Below are 21,288 nucleotides of genomic sequence, written 5' to 3'. Positions count from 1 at the left end.
GTTTCCTGGAACAAATGACCGTGGCGCATTGGCACAGCCTGGGGGTTCGGCCACGGCAAAGTCCGGGTGCAGCCGGTCGAGCGGTGACCTGAGGCGGCGGCCCATAAGCAGTTCAGCAGGACTCCGCCCTGTGGCCGCATGAGGGGTGATGTGTTGCACGAACAAGTATTTGGCGACCCGCTCATGCCAGTCTCCCCGGTCCAGGCGCACCAGTGCCTCTTTTGTTGAGCGCACCATTCTCTCCGCTTGCCCGTTGCTGGATGGATGAAAAGGGTGCCGTTAGGGCATGGCGGATGCCCAGTCCCAAAAGATACCGCTCAAACGTGCCTGATGTGAACTGCGGTCCGTTGTCAGAGACAAGGACATCAGGACACCCATGCGTTGCAAACAGGCCTCGCAGCACCCGGATGACAGCTTCGGTAGTGGTGGAGGGCATCAGGGCGACCTCCAGCCATTTGGAATAGGCGTCCACCACTACCATAAAGGTCCGGCCGTGAAAGGGGCCAGCCAGATCGATGTGCACCCTCAACCAGGGTGTCTTTGGTGTCTCCCAGGTGTGTCCCTTAGCTGCTGGTGGTGCAGGCCTCAATTCTTGGCACGCTTGACAGGCGGACACCCAGGCAGTCCACCAGACGTAACACCGAGCCAACGCCTTCATTTTGACAATTCCCGGGTGGCCAACGTGCAGAGCCTCCAGGACGCGCTGACGGAGTCCCTGGGGAATCACGACGCGGTCTCCCCACAACAGACAGCCGTGATGAGCCGAGAGTTCATGTTGTCTGGTTGCGAAGGGCTGGAACTCCGATGCAAAAGGCCCTTGTGGCCACCGCCTCCACACCCAGTTGAGCACAGGGCTGATGGTGTGATCCTGGGCAGATGCGGAGGCCACAGTGGCAGGCGATACAGGCGCTTCCGGAAGATCCTCAATCAGGAGGAGCGATGAAGCTGGAGCCGGGTCTTCCACAAACGCTGGAAGAGGGCAATGGCTGAGGGCGTCGGCATGGCCCATCGATTTCCCCGGGCGATGGACGAGCTGGTAGTGGTAGGCAGCCAGGAAAACAGTCCATCGCAGCATGCCCGGTGAGAGGACCGGTGGAGTTGGATGATCACCGGCGAGGAGGCCCAGGAGCGGCTTGTGGTCAGTGATGAGGTCAAAAGTCCTGCCATAGAGGTATTCATGGAATCTCTTCACTCCAGCCACAAGTGCCAGTGCCTCCTTGTTGAGCTGGCTGTAATTCCGTTCCGTCGGAGATAGCGTCCTGGAAAAGTAGGCAAGCGGTGCTTCTCTTCCGTCTGGAAAACGGTGACTAAGGACAGCGCCGATGCCAAAAGGTGAGGCGTCGCAGGCAAGGACCAGCGGCCTGGATTCACTGTACTGTAACAGCACACGGTCTGATGAAAGGAGAGCCTTGACCGCGTTGAAGGCCGCCGTCTCCCGATGACCCCAGGACCAAGGCGTCTTTGTGCTGAGGAGTCGGTGAAGAGGCTCAGCCACCGTGGCTTTGTGGGGCAGGAACATGTTATAAAAGTTCAGCAGCCCCAGGAATGCCTGCAACTACGTCTTGTTCTTTGGGATGGGGGCCTGCTGGATAGCGCGGATCTTGGATGTGGTCAGGTGAAGGCCGGAGGCGTCGATAAGATAGCCCAGGAACTCTACCTGTGGAATGGCGATCTGGCACTTCTCACTCTTTACCTTGAGCCCGGCCTCTTGGAACCTGGTCAGCACGGCACGGAGGCGCTCGAACAGCTGCTGGTGTGAGTCTGCGGACACCAAGACGTCATCAAAATATGGTACCACGCCCGGAAGCCCTTGCAGGAGACGCTCCATAAGGCTTTGGAAGATGCCAGGAGCCACACTCACCCCGAACTGCAACCGGCGGCAACGGAATGCCCCTCGGTGGGTGACGATCGTCTGGGCTTCAGCAGTGGCATCATTGACGGGAAGTTGTTGATAGGCTTGGGCAAGGTCCAGCTTAGCAAAGACCTTACCCTCACCCAGGGAATGCAGCAGGTGTTGGACAACAGGAACCGGATAAGCGTGCTGCTGAAGTACCTTGTTGATCGTGCACTTGTAGTCAGCGCAGATTCTCACTGACCCATCTGGCTTGACAGGCGTGACGATGGGGGTTTCTCACTTGGCGTGGTCAACCGGCTCCAAAACGCCTTGGGCGATCAGCTTGTCCAGTTGTTCGTCCACCTTAGCCTTGAGAGCAAAGGGAACCCAGCGTGGCTTTAGCTTGATGGGGGCGACTTGTGGATCAAGGCTAAAGGAGATGGGCGTACCTGTATATTGGCCCAAAGTGCCGTCAAAAACCTCGGCAAAGTCTTTGACCAGACCCTCAGTCTCTGCGTTAGAGATGCAGTTGATGCCGGTGACTTCCAGGCCGAGGGCATCAAACCAGTCTAGCCCTAGGAGGCTTGGCCGCTGACCTTCGACCACCACCAACCGGAGCAGGCCCGAAAAATCCTTGAAGGCGACCCGGAACCGGCCAACGCCTATCACAGGAATGTCGTTTGCCTGGTAGTCTCTAAGGTGTACGCGGTGAGAGTTGAGTTGCCTTTTGGACACTCTGGGTACCAGTCTTTTGATGGTGCTCCAAGACACTATGGACAGGGCAGACCCGGTGTCGATCTCCATGTCACATGGAGCTCCTTCAATGAGCACCGTAACGTTCAGCTTGCGTCGTGTAGGCGAGTTGGTTTGGCCAATCGTGGTTCCAGACGGGCAGCGGCAGTTGGTGAGAGCGAAACAGCTTTCCTTGGCAGACTGGAGTGAAGACTTGGACTTGCGAGTTGGTGAAGGGGGGTGTCAGACAGAGCCGATCGGCAGACCTTAGCGATGTAGCCCTTCTGGAACACTTCCTACAGATGGTGTCTCTGAATCGACACTTGGCACGGGAATGGTTGCCTCCGCAGCCAGCACATTCCAGTTGGCCCTTGGACTTCTTTTGGAACTTCCTGCGCTCCCGCTTTGTCTGGTGCACGTCATCGTCTTCACTGGAGGATGCCTCATCATTGCTGGCCTCTTCATGATGCACTGGAACTGGCTTCCTAGCAAGACGCAGGCTGCGGGACTTGCGGATCTCAGCAGCTTCTGAGGCCACAGCCTCCTCAATGGCTTTCTGTAGCGTGAGGTCTGGCTTGGTGAGTAGACGCCGTTGCAGATGGATGTCCCAGACCCCGCAGACGATTCGATCCATCAGGGCATCATCTAAGTCTCGGAACTCGCAGTGCATTGCAGCCTGTCCGAGGGCAGTGGCGTAGTTGCTGATTGACTTCCCCTCTGCCTGGTTCCGGTGGTAAAACACATGGCGGACAGCAATCTTGGACGGCTTTGGCGCGTAGTGGTTGTGGAGCTTCTCTTGGATCGTGTCCCATGGTGTTGCCTGGACTGCTTCAGGCGCAACCAATGCTCGGGCCGTCTCAAACACCTCAGGCCCACAGAGGCTGAGGAATAGGCCCTGCTTCCGTTCATTTGATACTGCTGTCAGCTTGTTGGCTTGGAGGTAGCAATCGAACCGAGCGAGGTAGGAGTCCCATGATTCAGAGGCTGGCGCAAACGGCGGTAGAGGCACAAGTGAAGCCATGATGCGTGAAGGGCTACTTCCAAGCAGCTGGTGTCCTCTGTTGCATGGAATTGGATCCATCTCCAACTGCACATGGGAGTAGCTCCCATGGCAACTTTGGCCAGGCATATTTTTAGGAACACCAGAACATGACGGAACTTTTCATAATCTTACAGAGAATGTCAGAACCCAAAGTCAGCTCTCAGCATCGATTGCACACATGGCAAAAGAGATCATGGAAGTTATTAACACCTATTATTTTGAATATCAAAATTCTGCATCATGGAAAAATTGAACCCTGTGGCATATATTGGGGGAGAGGATCCTTTTTGGATGCAAAAGACACCCCTGTTCAGCCCTTGGCATCTTCCGTTAAAAGAGACCCTGTCAAGCTGCTGTCCATCAAAGCTGACAAGGAATGACTGTAGCTTAATAGCAGAACATCTGTCTTGCTGGCAGACTGTCTCATGTTCATGGCATCTTCATTTAGGGCTTGGAGAGAACCATGTTTGAAATCCTGGAGGGCTGCTGACAGTCAGTATAGACTATGGTTACCAGATTTTTTTCAATTAATCCGTAGACCCCCCCTTTTTTTTTGAAGCTGAGTAGCAACAGGGAGTCAGCAGCGGGGATGGTAAGTCAGAAGACCCTGGGCCCAAGCACACATGCATATTGTATAAAGGTGCAAAGCCCTTCTTTCTCACCCTGTGAAACATAAACGTGCAGAGTTTTTAAAAAAACTGGGCAATGGCTGCCCACCTGCGGCTTCCAAGCCTCCCCCAATCTGTCAGAACAAAGGGGGAAGGGGGCAGGAGATCAGGGGAGTCTTGGGAGCCATGGGCAGGCGGGCGGCCCTTGCCCAGTTTTTAAAAAACCGCTGCATTTATGTTTCACAGGGTGCGAAAGAAGGGCTTTGCACCTTGCCCGGCAGAGAAACCATGCGCCTTGCACCCCTCCTAGGCAGCGGCTGCCCACCCGCAACTCCCAAGCCTCCCCATCAATCAAAACAAAGGTGGAAGGGAGCAGGAGATCTGTACTGCCGGATGTCCCCGGTTCCCCTTTGGCAGTGGTGGCGGCAGTGGCAATCAACAGCCCACAGCCAGCCAGAGCCAACTGCGCTACCAGGCTGGCTCTGGGCTGCTGAGGCTGCCGCTGCCACATTTCCCGGGGACAGATTTGCAAACCTGGGGACATTCCAGGGACAGATTTGCAAATCCGGGGACTGTCCCCAGGAACCGGGGATGTCTGGTAACCCTAGTATAGACAATACTGAGCTAGGTGGACCAATGGCGTGTCTTGGTATAAGGCCACTTCCTAAGTTCCTAAGTTCCTTTGTTTACATGGCACTGAAATGATCCCAAAAAGGCACCCAGCAACCTTGTAGGGAGAACATTCCACCGTCAGGGGGCCACCACTGAAAAAGCCCTTTTCCTAGTATCTCACTTGGCTGGGGCAACCAGAGAAGGACTTCTGAAGATGGTCTGGGTTTGTGCATCTTGAATACATTTTGTGCACCCTGAATGTATTTTGATTTAATAAGAAAGAGAATTAGTTAGCTTTGGGTCATTAATAGTGGAATATAAGCATGTTTACACAGAAGTCTGTTAATCAGGGCTTCCTTCCTAGTCTGTATTATGATGATGATTGCAGCTGTCCCTTTTTGTTGATTAGCGGAAGTCCAGCAGATCCACCGTGGAAGGGGAGGAGGAGGAGGAGGAGGAGAAGGCGACGTGAGCCATGTCGAATGTTATCCTGGAGGGCATCTTTCTAAAACGCTCTCAGCAGAAGAAGAAGACATCCCCTCTCAACTTCAAGAAACGGCTCTTCCTGCTGACTGAGAGCAAGCTTTCCTACTATGAGTACGACTTTGAGCGTGGGGTGAGTGACAGAGAAGAGACAGCTGGCTGTGATAGAAGTGAGGTAGCTAGGTGCAAAAGAGTACATGGCTTTTGCGCCTTTAATAGTTGCATTAAAGAGGGACTTCCAGCAGGAAGTTGTCACTAAAGATGCAGCAACTTAGCCACCCTAAAGCTGCTGATTGTAGATGCCATGAAAGGGCAGCAAGTGTTTAGTTATTTAATTTATTGTTACTGTATTTTTACTGACAGGGACAGGGAAATGTATGTGTAGGATTTTCTGTCTCAGGTGCCCAAGGGACCAGCCTTGGGTAATGTGCATGGGTTATGCTGAGGGATGGTGAATGGCCCATGATCACCTAGTGAACTTTGTGGCTGAGTGGGGATTTGAAGCTGGAGTTCTACTGTCCCAGTCTGACATGCTCAACTAGGTATGGGGAGCCTGTTGTTGGACTCTGATTTCTCTCAGTCCCAGATAATGATCAGGGATGTTAAGAATTCAAGAACAATGTGGTGGGGTGCCCACACTAACTCTCTGAAGACACACAAAACACCTTGATCTTGCAAAGGAGATCTACATCAGGAAGGCGGTTTTTGTCTGTGCAGCAAACACAGCTGTGGGGTTTACATTGCGATCTAAGGCCCGTTGAACTGGGTGAGTAGTGTCACATCCACACGGTTACATGCAAAGTGCTCTTAAACCATTTTGACAGCCCTGGGAACCTTGGCTTGTTAAGGATCCCCGGGATTGTAGCTTGATTGGGGGGGTGGGGGGTAAGGTCTCTTAACAACCCTCAGTGTCTTTAACAGACTACAGTCCCCAGGATCCTTTGGGGGAAGCCATGTCTTGTTAAAGTGGCATAATAGTGCTATAATGTATGGTATGTGGGTGTGATTCTTTTGATGGATACAGAAGGACTCATGTTTTGATCCTAGGGACTCAGCTACATTAGTTAAAAAGAAAAAAAGCATTTTAAATGTGTTATAACACTGTGACACCACATGGTGCTGTGGAGTTCAATCCTTGGCATTGTGATTTCTCATTATTATTATTATTTTTTAATGTATTTTTATTAAAGATTTTCTTGATTTACAGAAGTATGTGTAATGCGTCTCTCTCATATTTTTTCCATGTAACATTTTTACAAATCAGTTTCATTTGTTGAGACATTAGGAAGAAAAGGGGGAGAGGGGGGGAAGATGGGTGGGGTCGGGTGGCAATGTTTCTATTTTACTTAATATATGTGGGGTTTGGTGTCAGCGTTGCTTGTGCAGGTTCTCTGCTGTTCACTTGTGTTCTTTTGGTGGTGAGAGAGGTTGGGGTTGGCCTAGGCCTAGGGTGTGGTTGTTTGTTTGTTATTGGCTGTGGTGATCTTTGTTTTCATGTGTGAGTGGGGTGGGTGGGTGTTTTGGATCAGGTTAGCCGTATTGATTTGTATGTTGTTGGTGGATTATTAACATTGTCTTGTTGGGCTGTGTATGTGATAAAGGGGAGCCATACCGGGGGAAAGGCGTCTTCTTCTGTTTGTCCCCGTGTCAGTTTCAGTTTATTGGTTAATTTTTCTAGTAAGGCTGTTTCCCATACTATTTGGTACCATTGGTCCATGCTTACTCCTGACAGGTCTCTCCAGGGTCTGGTTATGGTGTTTCTGGCTGCTGAAAGTAGGTGGGTTATGAGTTCTTTGTGGTGTAAATGGGCATTATTGTCTTGGAAGATGTTTAGTAGGGCCAATTCTGGGGTGATTTCTAATACTTGCTTAGTTATTTTACATATTTCTCGTATGGCTGTTGTCCAGAATAGTTGGATTTTGGGGCACTCCCACCACATGTGGAGGTATGTGCCTGTGGAGGTGCACCCTCTCCAGCATTTGGTGAGGTTCCTGGGTGTATTAGCGCTAGTTTTCTTGGTGTTAGGTACCACCTGTAGGTGATTTCTCAAAGAAAGCTTTACAATGCATTTTCCTGAAACTTTTTTTGTGTGTGTCTAGACCCAGCCTAAGCCACTAGCTGTGCAAGTAGTGCTGGCTCAAAGCTGGACTGTTTTAAAGCATTCCTGTTTTCTCCTTTGCAGCGCCGAGGAAGTAAGAAAGGCTCTGTGGACATTGAGAAGATCACCTGTGTGGAGACTGTGGCTCCAGAGAACAATCCTCCACCAGAACGGCGAATCCCGGTAATGAAACACTAATGTGCCTTCATTTCAGACAGGATGTTCCTTCTCTCAGCAGCCACAAGATTCTCCTGCTAAACATATACATGCATTCCCTTTGGGGGGGAATGCCACATTGTTTTTCAGTGCTCCACAGTTACATCAAATTGCCATCCAGGGACAGTGCCCTAAACCAGCTGTGACATGTCTCCTTGTGGTCAGTGGAGGGTCCAGATCCATACCCACAAGGGAGGCCACAGAATAATGGACCAACACAGATACCTGCATTTTGGGATTCCCCTTGAAGGAGTCTTTCATGGGTCTGGGGGCTGTCAGGGCGAAGTCCTGGAGTTCCAAATGTATCAGTGGTACTAGCTGCTTGTGAGGTTCAGTGTAGGAGCATAGCTGAGTGAGCAGAGCATCTGCTTTGCATGCAGAAGGTCCCAGGTTTGACCCCTGGAGTCTCCAGGTAGGACTGGGAAAGATCCTTCTCACGGCCCTTCAGTGTTAGACCTGCATGAGGAACCTCAGGTATAGGGGCCAATTGGAACACTCCCCTGATTCCCTCCCTGGCCCTGAACGGAATGCATCCTTGGACTCTGATAATTCCTCTTGATTGTGTGAATGGAGGGCAGAGATTGGAAGGTGTGTGGAGAAGCTAGCTTACTTTACAAAGGTAAAATATATATTTGTTGCTTTGCCCCCTGTTATAAGAAAAAAATACCTGCTCCTTTTCCTTTATGGGGTATTCCAGAGCCCATATAGAGTCCTTAAGTGGGTTCCCTATCGGTAGGAAAAATAACAGAGGCCAACCAGAGTATATTGAGAAGCAAAGCAGCTAGTAAACCTGATCTTTATTCAAGGAACTGTTGCAACAGGGTCCCCACTCACCACACGCAGACCACCCCCCCTAAAACATCAGGCATACATCACAGAAGGAGGTAGTCTACAGCAGCTGAGGCGGTCTACAGCAGAAATCCTGTTTGCTAGGATAGCTGATAATGGTCACTGACTGCATTACCTGGGCAGCCTGGCCATTCTTTTGTGATGGTTGATACTTTAGTTCCTGAATCCAGGCCACAGGCTCACCCTATTCATACACAAATGTGCCCTTAAGGCAGGATTTGCAAGCGAAAAGACAATGGGAAGGCTTTCCCCATTTGCCTCCCTTGCTGCAGAGGAGTATTTGAGGTCATTGGGAGAGTTAAAATGGCTTTAGGATTGTTCTCCTGTACTATTTAAGACACATGGTTCATATATTTAGATATGTGTGCATTTATGAATATTTATTTTCTATATTTGAGACCTTAAAATTTAAGCAACACCCACTTTCACCTGCCCACAGTTTCCTGGACGTGAGTTTTGGTGTGTAGGGGAAACATTTCTAATGTACTAATCTCCCATCTATTTCACAATCACACAGAGAAAAGGAGAAGATCTAAGCGAGACAGACATCATAGAGAGGTTCCCCTATCCTTTCCAGGTGAGCTGTTTTTCCTGTTAGCCACCCCATCATAGACAGTTGGTTCACATGTTCCAGACTCAAGAGAATGTGTCTGTACCTGCCTTGTCTCTTACTTTGTTGCCCTTAATGACTCCCAGAATCTGTTGCTTTAGTCCTCCACCATCCTGCCCCATGGTCAAGCCACAGGTACAGCTAAAACATTATCAGGTACATTTATAAAAGAAAAAAGCAACAGAATTTGTTGGCAGGATGGTTTCAGCTCAAAATGCCTTTAAACAGGGCTACTCTGGACTTAAGGGACGCGGGTGGTGCTGTGGGTTAAACCACTGAGCCTAGGACTTGCCAATCAGAAGGTCGGCGGTTTGAATCCCCGCGACAGGGTGAGCTCCCGTTGCTCGGTCCCTGCTCCTGCCAACCTAGTAGTTCGAAAGCACGTCAAAGTACAAGTAGATAAATAGGTACCGCTCTGGCGGGAAGGTAAACGGCATTTCCGTACGCTGCTCTGGTTCGCCAGAAGTGGCTTTGTCATGCTGGCCACATGACCCGGAAACTGTATGCCGGCTCCCTCGGCCAATAAAGCGAGATGAGCGCCGCAACCCCAGAGTCGGCCATGACTGGACCTAATGGTCAGGGGTCCCTTTACTTTTACTTTACTCTGGACTTAATAGTCTTACAGTGACGGACCTACATTTCTGGGGCCCTGAATGTTGAACTGTCGCAAGGCGCTCCTTCACAACCAGCAGCGAGGTCTGGATAACTGCTGTTATCTTCTTCAGTGGGGTTGTTCCACGACAGATCACCACACCTGTACAACATCTGTGCTACTGATGGTCAAGCTTAAGAATGTTGAAATATATACAGTGGTACCTCTAGATGCGAACGGGATCCGTTCTGGAGCCCCGTTCGCATCTAAAGGTAAACGTAACTAGCGACGGCGTGTCTGCTCACGCACGCGTCGCTTTTTGCCACTTCTGCGCATGCGCGTGACATCATTATGAGCGTCTGCGCATGCTCATGCGGCGAAACCCGGAAGTAACACGCTCCGTTACTTCTGGGTTGCTGAGGAGTGCAACTCGAATGCGCTCAACTCGAAGCATATTTAACCCAAGGTATGACTGTACAACAAAAAATGAATAGGTTGAGTCATGCCGCTCAAATTGGGTCTAGTGGACCAAAAAAATTTAAGCAATGTGGACCAAAGTCACTTCTGGGGGCCCCCCAGGAATTGGGACCCTGAAGCCTAAACGTCATTGTCTTATGCTCCTCTTCCCCTGGCTAAAACTGCACACACACCATATATTTAAAGAACACAGCCCAAGAGTCCTGGGAACTATAGTTTGCCAAGGGTTTGGGGAACTAGTTCTGTAAGGGGTAAACCACAATCCTTAGGATTTATTTATTTTTTTGTGGGGGGGGGGAGTCAAATGCTTTAAATGTGTGGTGTGTGCATACAGACTTTCAGACCATTGGTCTTTGTAGTCCAGTACTGTCAGTTTCGGTTTCTCTGTTTCTCATTTACCTGGTTTTAAATCCAATTCTCCATGTTGCCACGGCAATTTGCATTTTAAAAAATCCTTTCGAATATTTTCAGTGAGAATTCCTCCTAAGATACATTTTTGACTGAAATTTTGATTAAAATACTTTTTTGTGTGCGCGCGCAAAAATGCATTTTTGTATCTTATTTTCATGACAGTATGGATTTTGTGTGTACTTTCCCCTTATGAATGCTTTTTTTGTATGCATTGTTTGGTTGGATAACTCCATCAAAAATTTCGGAAGGAGGCAACTTTCAAAGGACAATTGCGTTTCAGTTATCCTATTGGTTTACCAAGCATGAATCACATCATTTCTCTTTACGTTCAAATAAAATCCTATTTCTTTCTCCCATCCCTTCTTTCAATAAGCAGTAAACCAGCCATGGTACATTTAAGAATCTCCTGCCCTTATTGGTCTCTTGGACATCTGCCTCAGACGCCCATCTTGATATGACACTATTGTCTGTGTACAATGTGTTTGTGGCTCTCATCTGTGCTGCTCTGACTCTGTCTCACTAGGTGGTGTATGATGAAGGACCCCTCTATGTCTTCTCTCCAACAGAGGAGTTGAGGAGCCGCTGGATTCACCAGCTGAAAAATGGTAAGTCTCTCTCTCTCTCTAGTAGTTAAAATCTAGATATTTTAAATAGGAACAATATTTTGCAGGAAGGATTCAGGTGGAAAATTAGATTTGCACACTTGAAATGAATTAAAGCAATCTGCTGCCCTTTTGCAACAAAGCCACTTAAAAGCAGACACACACAGCTGACTTTTTGCTCTTAGGAAAGTGATGGCGAAGCACCCTGAAAAGTGTGAGAAGAATGAATATTAACAAGAAGGCATATAAATGCCCTGTAAGCAAATCAGGATGAATTCCAGATGAATGCTTACTGTTGTATAACTTCCCTGCAGACAAATCAGAATGAGTGACCTGTAACAGGGTTTCAAGCTGTTTCTGGACTACAATTCCCATCATCCCTGACCACTGGTCCTGCTAGCTAGGGATGATGGAAGTTGTAGTCCGAAAACAGCTGGAGACACAAGTTTGGGAAACCCTTCGCTATATAGACCAGACATAGTCTAACCTCTGTATATGCTATGTGGAAGCAAATCTGGATGAATGTTTAATAAACAGGTCATCTAGAGCAGTGTTTCCCAACCGGTGTTCCGCGGCACACTACTGTGCCGTGAGACATCGGCTGGTGTGCCGTGGGAGGGAGGCGGGCGAGAGGCGGCGGCGGCGAGGATCCGGCGGGGGTGGGGGGAGCGGGGGCCGTCGCGCGCAACCGAACTCACTTGGCGCGCTGCCGGCTTGTCCTCCTTCAACCCGGGTCGGGCCAGGCCTGCTCACGTCCCCGGATCCCCTAGCAGCAGCCGCACGCTCTCCAAAAGCGCAACGCTGCGCGCAACCGCTCGGCCAGCTGGTGCTCTGCGACTCCGCCCTTTCCCCTCCCAGCGCCGGAGGGTTCGCGCGACCGCAGCTGTTCCCTTTCGCAGCGCGCGGGAAACAATTCCAGGCCGATTGCCTTGTGCCGAAAAGCACCGCCTCTCCTTCCAGCTCAGGCCCGGGCCGCCGGCTCCCCGAATGACGTCACGGGGGCGGGGCTTTAATGGTGGTGTGCCGCGAGATTTTTTTCCGGTAAACAGGTGTGCCGTTGCCCAAAAACGTTTGGGAAACACTGATCTAGAGGAGCAGTAGCCTGGGGAGAAATTGCTTTTTGCATGGATGACAACCTGATTACAAGTAAAGTCATTACATGCTTCCTTCCAATAATCTTATTTAACTAAGGTTCACACAGGTTCCTTGTTCTGGAGTGCCCTTATAACGCAAAAAACAATAGATTCCTTTCTCCAACAACCCTGGCAGTCTTACCTTTTAAAAATTTGTCTCACCTGATATATATCAACATGTCAAGCTTTTTACACAGTAAGGCCACAACTAATAATAATAATAATAATAATAATAATAATAATAATAATAATATATTATTTATACCCCACCCATCTGGCTGGGTTTCCCCAGCCACTCTGGGCGGTTTCCAGCAGAATATTAAAATACGATGATTCATCCAGTATTAAAAGCTTCCCTAAACAAGGCTGCCTTTGGGTGTCTTCTAAAAGTCTAATAGTTGTTTGTTTCTTTGACATCTGATGGGAGGGTGTTCCACAGAGTGGGCACCACTACCGAGAACCCCTGACCATTAGGTCCAGTCATGACTGACTCTGAGGTTGCGGCGCTCACCTCGCTTTATTGGCCGAGGGAGCTGGCGTACGGCTTCCGGGTCACGTGGCCAGCATTACTAAGCCACTTCTGGCGAACCAGAGTAGCGCACGGAAATGCCGTTTACCTTCCCGCTTGAGCAGTACCTATTTATCTACTTGCACCTTGACGTGCTTTTGAACTGCTAGGTTGGCAGGAGCAGGTACCGAGCAACGGGAGCTCACCCCGTCTCGGGGATTCGAACTGCCGACCTTCTGATCGGCAAGTCCTAGGCTCTGTGGTTTAACCCACAGACCACCCGAGTCCCCTTTATAGGTTAGGTAGGTGGTAAAGCTTTGACCAGGGTTGGCACAAAGATTGAGAATGCCCTGACAAAAATTCCCTCTAGGACTCACCCAGCACTATCCTGATGCCCCCCAAAATAATCTTACAAAGGGGCAGAGAGGTGAGTGGTGGGGATTGGCGATGAGTATCAGGCCGTGCCAGGGATGGGTGCATGTTTTTAATATGCCATAAGACTCTTCCTCTTCAGGCCAAGATTAAGCAAATGGACCATTTGAGGAGATTAACATTGCTTGCTTCTGTTTAACGTGATTGGCCGCATTTGAATCATCATATATCGATTTACTAAAGCGTGATGTGAATGTACCCCCTTTTTTTTGCCCACACATGCAAGCCCTTCACTTCCTCCTTCACCTAAGCTGTCAAACAAGCCAGGAAGTTTTCGTTGACAGTTGTTTCCTGTTTAATCCGAATTGGGAAACTATGGCTAGCAGCTCTGGAGAAAGCCAAGATATTGAACCAACTTCAAACCAAGTTTCAATATCCAGGTTTTTTGTTTCGTTTTCTGAAACTGTTTACTCAAACAAGATCAGAAACTATAGTAACCCTTCCTTCCTGCTGCAGTGATCTGCTACAACGCCAACCTGGTGCAAAAATATCATCCCTGCTTCTGGACTGACGGACAATACCTCTGCTGCTCCCAGACAGCTAAAATGGCCATGGGCTGCCAGATTCTGGGAGGCAAGAGTAGAAGTAAGAATTCACTTCGGCTTTTTTTTTAAGCTTATCTTTCCTTGTGGTTTGTATATGTTAGTACACTTAATCTTTGCTTAAAGCCAGGAGGAGGAACCTGTTGCACTCCAGATATTTGTACTACAACCCCCCTCATTCCTGACCACTAACCATTCTGGCTGGGGCTGATGGGAGCTGGAGTCCACAACCTTGTTTTTTTTTTGGGGGGGGGAGGGCAGGCACAGGTTCTCCAGTCCTGATTGAAATGATAGAAACCTCCACCTCACCTCTGCTTTATTTGTGACTGGGGCAGTGTTATATACTGAGTTGAATAGGATCCAAAATGCAGCAGTCTGATTGGTCCTAGAACAATAGGATCCAAAATGCAGCAGTCTGATTGGTCCTAGAACAATAGGATCCAAAATGCAGCAGTCTGATTGGTCCTAGAACAATAGGATCCAAAATGCAGCAGTCTGATTGGTCCTAGAACAATAGGATCCAAAATGCAGCAGTCTGATTGGTCCTAGAACAATGCAGCAGTATGAATGGTCTGCAGGAGCCACCCAATCCGGCTCCAGATGGAAGTGAATCCACAACCTGATTGGCCTACAGGAGAGTTCCGGAATTAGCCAATCACGTGCAGCCCATTGTGTAAATAATGTATATAAAGCAGATACTTTGAGGGGACTTTTATTCCTCCTCATCACTAGGAGCTGAATAAAGAGCATGAAATCCACTCTCGACTCTAAGTATATTTCAGGCAGACACATATTTAAGATACCGTACATATGCCTGTTTTGTCATGTCTAGTTTGGCATATTTGGCCTACTTTCAGGGCGTAGAACCAGAAAGCTGGCTAGAAGTGCATGTGCTCCTAATCATCTGGTGGGGGTCTAAAGCATTCCTGAAAACAGATAATCAAATGTAATAACAGAAGAGTTCTGGGTCATTTGACCAAAGATCCACCTAGCTTCCAACAGATACCGAGTGGAGTAGACGGTAGCATAGGAAGTTGCCTATTGCTCCATCTACCTCAGTGCAGTCCGCACTGACTGGCAGCAGCTGACAGGGTTTCGGCAGTAGTCTTTCCCAGCCCTACTTGATGGGCTGCTGTGAGAGTGGAGTGCTGGACTAGGTGGACCTTTGGCCTGATTCACCAAGGCTCTCCTGAGGTCTAAATCTTAAAGCAGCCACCAGCCTGAGGGTTGAACTTGAGTTCTTCTGCAGGCAGATGCTTCACTGCTGAGCTAGCAGGAATTTGTTGCCGCCCATCATGCCTTGCTTGTGGCATGACGTTGGCGACGACGGTGATGATGAACAACAATGATAGTAACAACATAGTCTCTAGTAATCAGAGGTGTGTTACCTCTGAATCACCTCTGGTATGTGATATGAGCATAGAAAACTTCCTTCCTTGTCCACTTTGCCTGATTAGCCTCTAAACCTATTCCAGCCTTCTCCTTCCAGATGTTTGGGCCACAACTCCCATAAGCCCCAGCTGGTTGCTTCAGAACATTTGGAGACCAGGAAGGCTGTTCAGCTCAGGCTGGTGGCAGTTGTCAGTAGAGGACTTTTCTCACTTGCTCTCAAGAGCAACCTCCCTAACAAAACAAGGCCTCGTAGCCCTTTCAGCTTGAGTGCTCTCCCCTGCCCTGCTATAGTAGTTCACTACTTTCAAAGAGTGCCGTGTGCGAGTTTGAGGAAGGCACTCTTCACTTGTGAATAGGGATTTGCCAGGGGTTGAGGACCTCCAGCCTGCAGTTCAGTCTCAGCCCACCAGGAGGTGCAATTTAGACTGTGAAGCCTTTTCTCCTAAACCACGCCACATGTCAATCAGCTGATTGGACTGCCCACCTACCAGTCTCCAAGCATCAGATGATTGAGTTGGTTCATGGGGTGGGGAAATAAATATATGGCCTGCCAGACTGAAAAGATTCCCCATCTTTGGGGCAGACAGAACATCCTCAGTCTGTCCTGTCTTATTTTCGCCGGCACTCTTTTATAGTTCCATTCCATCCTATTTCATGCTGATTTTTGGAAATAGTGCATGAAAAATTATTATTTAAATTGTACTCTTTCTATAAGCATTATTGTCTGCATCCCCCCTCCTACAAATGCTATTTTTCAGGGCTTTTTCAGTGCACTTTATTCATCATCATCATCAATTTATAATTTATACTCTGCCCATCTGACTGGGTTTCCCTAGCCACTCTGGGTGGCTCTCATCAGAATTAACAATAATAATAATAATAATAATAATAATAATAATAATAATAATAATAGCAATAAAACATCAGACATTAAAAACTTCCCTGAACTTCCCTTCAGATGTCTTCTAAAAGTCAGATAGTTGTTTATTTCCTTGACAACTGATGGGAGCGCGTCCCACAGGGCGGGCACCACTACCGAGAAGGCCCTCTGCCTGGTTCCCTGTAACTTCACTTCTCACAGTGAGGGAACCACCAGAAGGCCTTCGGCGCTGGACCTCAGTGTCTGGGCAGAACGATGGGGATGGAGATGCTCCTTCAGGTATACTGGGCTGAGGCCATTTAGGGCTTTAAAGGTCAGCACCAGCACTTTGAATTGTGCTCGGAAACGTACTGGGAGCCAATGTAGGTCTTTCAGGACCGGTGTTATATGGTCTCGGCAGCCACTAGCTGCCAGAGATCATTGACCAGTGCAACCAAGGCAGTTTTACATAAAATACACATTTTATACGCATTTTAACTGTAAAATATGTGGTTTTGGGTGCGTGATGAAGAATTTTTCTCTCTATTCCTACTGGAGATGCACTTAAAATGCCCTGCTTTCCTCTAATTGAAGGTTTCAGAAGCGGCCGTTGTCTTCTCAAGCCTGACAAGCCTCTACCACCAACTCCAGAGGAGAACAAGGTATGAGCAGCCAGGATTTGCAGTTTTTGTGGTGGGTGGGTTGCACCTTGGGGCAGAGACAGGATTAGGGCAGGGGTGAGGAACCTTCAGCCCATGGACCAATCCTAGCCTTCCAACTGGCCTATTTTGGCCCATGAAGCCATTTCCCTCAAACCACACTAACTTTTTATCACTTGTGACATCATCTGATGGGCAGGAGGGTGGGATTTATTTCTGCCTTGGTTGCACATACCTGTTTGCACATACCCAAAGCAGCAGGATTTCGCTTTTCCTTCAGCCACTCATCAGCTGACCAGTACGGCAAGGTGGGAGGGGGCGCGAGTTAAATCCTACTGAGAACAGACATACCCAGCCAAAGCAAAGGACCAGGTAGCGGGGCCTTCTTGGTAGTGGCACCCACCCTGTGGAATGCCTTCCCATCTGATTTCAAGGAGATAAGTAACTATACAACCTTTAGAAGACATCTGAAAGCAGCCCAAGACAGGGAAGTTTCTAATGTTTAATGTTTTATTGTGTTTTTGTAGTATTATTTTTTTGTTATTAATGTTTTTGTATGTGTTGGAAGTCACCCAGAGTGGCTGGGACAACCTAACCAGATGGGTGGGGTACATTTATTATTATTGTTGTTGTTGTTGTTATCATCATCATCATTACTACAGTGGTGCCCCGCAAGACGAATGCCTCGCAAGACGGAAAACTCGCTAGACGAAAGAGTTTTCCGTTTTGGAGGTGCTTCGCAAAACGAATTTCCTATGGGCTTGCTTTGCAAGATGACAATGTCTTGCGAGTTCCTGCTGGTTCCCCCCCTTTTCTAAGCCGCTAAGCCGCTTATCAGCTGATCCGATCAGCAGATAAGCCGCTAAAAGCCGCTAATAGCGCTAATCCGCTAATCCTTCAATGGGCTTGCTTCGCAAGACGAAAAAACCGCTAGACAAAGAGAATCACAGAACGGATTGTTTTTGTCTTGCGAGGCACCACTGTATTAAAGCAAGCAGCTCTCTTTTTTTGCAGGCAAGAGGGTTTCCTCCTGCTTGCAGCCATGCTTACACATTGCAGGCTTTTTTTCTTCCTCCCCACCACCTGATAGGGAGTGGAAAAACAAGGCTTTGCCAATCCTCTACTTGGTTGTTATGCCCACCTATCAGAGTTGGCCCGCCAGAAAGGTTCTCCACCACTGTATTAGGGGTAGGCAGCGTAGTGCTGTTGAACTCCCAACTCCCATCAACCACAGGCAGAACGGCCAATAGCCAAGGGTGATGGGAGTTGTAGTCCAGCAACATCTCTGTTTGTGTGTTTCACACGTTCCTTCCACCTGTTGTTTTTTTTAAAAAAAGGTTTATTTATTTTCATTTGTAACAATTAAACATTTCCACAAAGAAAATGAAACAATTCTTACATATCAGTCTTCGACTTCCCACTTCCCTCCTCCTTTTTCTGCAGTTCCATGAATTTATTTTCCCCTGCATATTCTTTTTTCTCATCTAATTCATTTATGTTTTAGAAGTTTTTACAACAATCCTGCTCATGTCTTGTTTGCAACATATCTGTAAATATTTAATAAACCATTTCCATTCCTTACAAAAAAAAAGTTTATTGTTTTCTTGTTTATTGTTTATTGTTATTTGAGTTCCAGTTACAGATAGGTAGCCGTGTTGGTCTGCCATAGTCAAAATAAAAAAATTTCTTCCAGTAGCACCTTAAAGACCAACTGAGTTAGTTCTAGGTATGAGCTTTCGTGTGCATGCACACTTCTTCAGATACACTGAAACATTGAAGTGTTCTCCTACTGGTTTCTCTGTTTTGTGATTCTTGAGAAACCAGTAGGAGAACACTTCAATCTCCCAGGACATTCTATACAAGATCTCAAAGTAGCTGTTTTACTACAAAGGAATTTCAGAAATAGACTGGAAAGAGAAGCTGCTGAATTGCAACTCATTACCAAACTTAAAACCATGGAGAGACCTGGTCTTAACAGAGACATTGGATTCTTATCTCATTATACATGACTAAGCCATTTTTCACCTTCTCACCCCTTGCCTTTTCCTGTAAGACCTATTGCTGTCGTTAAGCGTCGTCAACAGGCTCATCTCAGCTATCTGCCAATCACCCATTCCCACCACCCTTCTGAGTAATACCCCTCCCCACCTTCTCACTATATAGAAGGATCTGGCAACTTCTGTTTCAGTGTATCTGAAGAAGTGTGCATGCACACGAAAGCTCATACCTAGAACTAACTCAGTTGGTCTTTAAGGTGCTACTGGAAGAAATTTTGTTATTTGAGTTCTTATTCTTCTGGTAAGTTTTGCCGTTTCTGCATAGTCCATTCGTTTCCGTAGCCATTCTTCTCTCGTCCGGACTTCTTTCCATCAAGTTCCCTCCACCTGTGATAGGTGCTGAAAGAGGTATCCTGAAAGTCTCATTCTTTTCTTGTTTCCTCTCTGAATACTGGCAAAGATGATGAAGAAGCAGTTGCCCCCTGAACCAGTGCCTGGTGGCCAGTCTAGGACGAGGAAAGTCGTGGCTCTCTATGACTATCTCCCAATGACTGAACAGGACCTGGAGCTGCAAAAGGGCAAAGAGTACATTGTCCTGGAAGAGAGCAATGAGTCCTGGTGGAGAGCACAAGACCAGAACGGGTAAGAGACCCAACACAGACAGTGGGGGGGGGGGGAGAACAGTGCAAGGCCACTGCCAGGAGCCCACCCTCCACTGGCACACCCCCTGTCCCACAGGTGGAGATGAGGGGGAAAGTAGATTTAATTATTATTTAAAGGTGAACCTAACTACCGTATTTTTCGCTCTATAAGACGCAGCAGACCACAAGACGCACCTAGTTTTTGGAGGAGCAAAACAATAAAAAAAATATTCTGAATCCCAGAAGCCAGAACAGCAAGAGGGATCGCTGCGCAGTGAAAGCAGCGATCCCTCTTGCTGTTCTGGCTTCTGGGATAGTTGCACAGCCTACATTCGCTCCATAAGACACACACACATGTCCCCTTACTTTTTAGGAGGGAAAAAGTGAGTCTTATAGAGCAAAAAATATGGTAATTCACATTTTCCGGGGTGGGGTGGGAATATATGAGAACGGAGTTGGCTGTCCTTCGAAATATGCACTTTCATAATTTTGCTGTGTAGATTTGCAGCCAAGTACAGTGGTGCCCCGCAAGACGAATGCCTCGCAAGACGAAAAACTCGCTAGACGAAAGGGTTTTTCGGTTTTGCGTTGCTTCGCTAGACGAATTTCCCTATGGGCTTGCTTCGCAAGACAAAAACGTCTTGCACTTTTTTCTTAAAGCCGCTTGAAGAGGCGCAGTTGCGACGGACCATGCTTCGCAAGACGAAAAACATCGCAAGACGAAAAGACTCGCGGAACGAATTATTTTCGTCTTGCGAGGCACCACTGTAATATGTTCAAGAATGCCCCTACTGGGATAAAGTGTGCATAAACATGCATTTATTAGTGAAGACAACATACAAGGATGCATTATTCTGGGAGAAATTGCTTTGCAAAAAATGTACCTCTTAGAGAAAATTCAGTACGAAACGTGTATGTTAGGAGAAAATGTATGGCGCTTGTCATGGACTGGTTGGGTGCAGAGGAATGTCCTGGGAGGAAACAGCTGAGGAACCCCCAAGGGAAGACGACTCAGAGCCCGGAGAATGGTGGTAGGACAACCATGACTGGTCAGAGGGTGAAACCTGAGAGGAGGTGGTGTCAGAAGCTGAAGAGGTAACAGGGCTTAGTGAGCAGGGAGAGTCTGTGGCAGAGAGAAGTCCAGAATCAGAAGCTGGAGCAGGAGGATGGGAAGAGGGAGATCAAGAAGCAGAGATTAGTCAGGCTGGTGAAGAGTCACAGGTGTTTCTCTCTCCTGATGTGACAAGCTCCCCTCTCTCCTGGTCTCCCAGAACTAGGCGAGGCGTGAAGAGAGGAGAGGAGAGGTTGGCTGCCATAGGTGCAGTCTCTGGTTGTTTGGGGAAAGCCCTGGAGAGGAGGGGACAGGCGGCTGTGACTCTCGGCAACGGATTTTAATGGAAGAAGACCACCAGGAATGAGCTGCTCTGCTCATTAGGCCTGGCACTCAACCATAATAATAATTGTAATAATTTATTATTTCTAGCCCGCCCATCTGGCTGGGTTTCCCCAGCCACTCTGGGTGGCTTTCAACAGAACATTAAAAACAGAATAAAACTTGAAACGTTAAAAACTTCCCTAAACAGGGCTGCCTTCAGATGTCTTCTAAAAACCGGATAGTTGTTTATTTCCTTGACATCTGATGGGAGGGCATCCCACAGGGCGGGCACCACTACCGAGAAGGCCCTCTGCTTGGTTCCCTGTAACTTTGTTTCTCGCAGTGAGGGAACTGCCAGAAGGCCCTTGGAGCTAGACCTCAGTGTTTGGGCTGAACAATGAGGGTGGAGACACTCCTTCAGGTATACTGGGCCGAGTCTGTGGAGATGTGTTTTTGCTAAAAAAGAGCTGGACTTTCAGCTGAGCCAAAGCATTTGAGCCTGGGACCTTCTGCATGCAAAGTCAGCACCCTTCCATTGAGCTATAGCCCTTTCCTCTTGGGTTTTTGTCAGTTGCATAGGGAGT

General features: G+C 48.2%; 1 protein-coding gene across 3 annotated transcripts in view; it reads left to right on the top strand.

The window, feature by feature from the left end:
* BTK (Bruton tyrosine kinase) overlaps positions 1 to 21,288 on the top strand; it is a 39,847-nt gene that overhangs the window by 6,160 nt on the left and 12,399 nt on the right. For all 3 annotated transcript variants that reach the window (XM_083484738.1, XM_083484737.1, XM_083484736.1), the window contains 7 exons: positions 5,238 to 5,444; positions 7,494 to 7,592; positions 8,992 to 9,051; positions 11,088 to 11,169; positions 13,696 to 13,824; positions 16,627 to 16,694; positions 19,149 to 19,330. In XM_083484738.1, coding sequence (XP_083340864.1) covers positions 5,304 to 5,444; positions 7,494 to 7,592; positions 8,992 to 9,051; positions 11,088 to 11,169; positions 13,696 to 13,824; positions 16,627 to 16,694; positions 19,149 to 19,330 — 761 coding nt within the window. In that variant the 5' untranslated portion in view covers positions 5,238 to 5,303. The remainder of the gene's footprint in view (positions 1 to 5,237; positions 5,445 to 7,493; positions 7,593 to 8,991; positions 9,052 to 11,087; positions 11,170 to 13,695; positions 13,825 to 16,626; positions 16,695 to 19,148; positions 19,331 to 21,288) is intronic.

This window comes from Podarcis liolepis (assembly GCF_965112155.1).
Source record: "Podarcis liolepis genome assembly, chromosome: Z".
Lineage (NCBI taxonomy): Eukaryota > Metazoa > Chordata > Lepidosauria > Squamata > Lacertidae > Podarcis > Podarcis liolepis.
The sequence above is the reverse complement of the archived record's forward strand: the minus strand, read 5'-3'. Positions and strand labels throughout refer to the sequence as shown.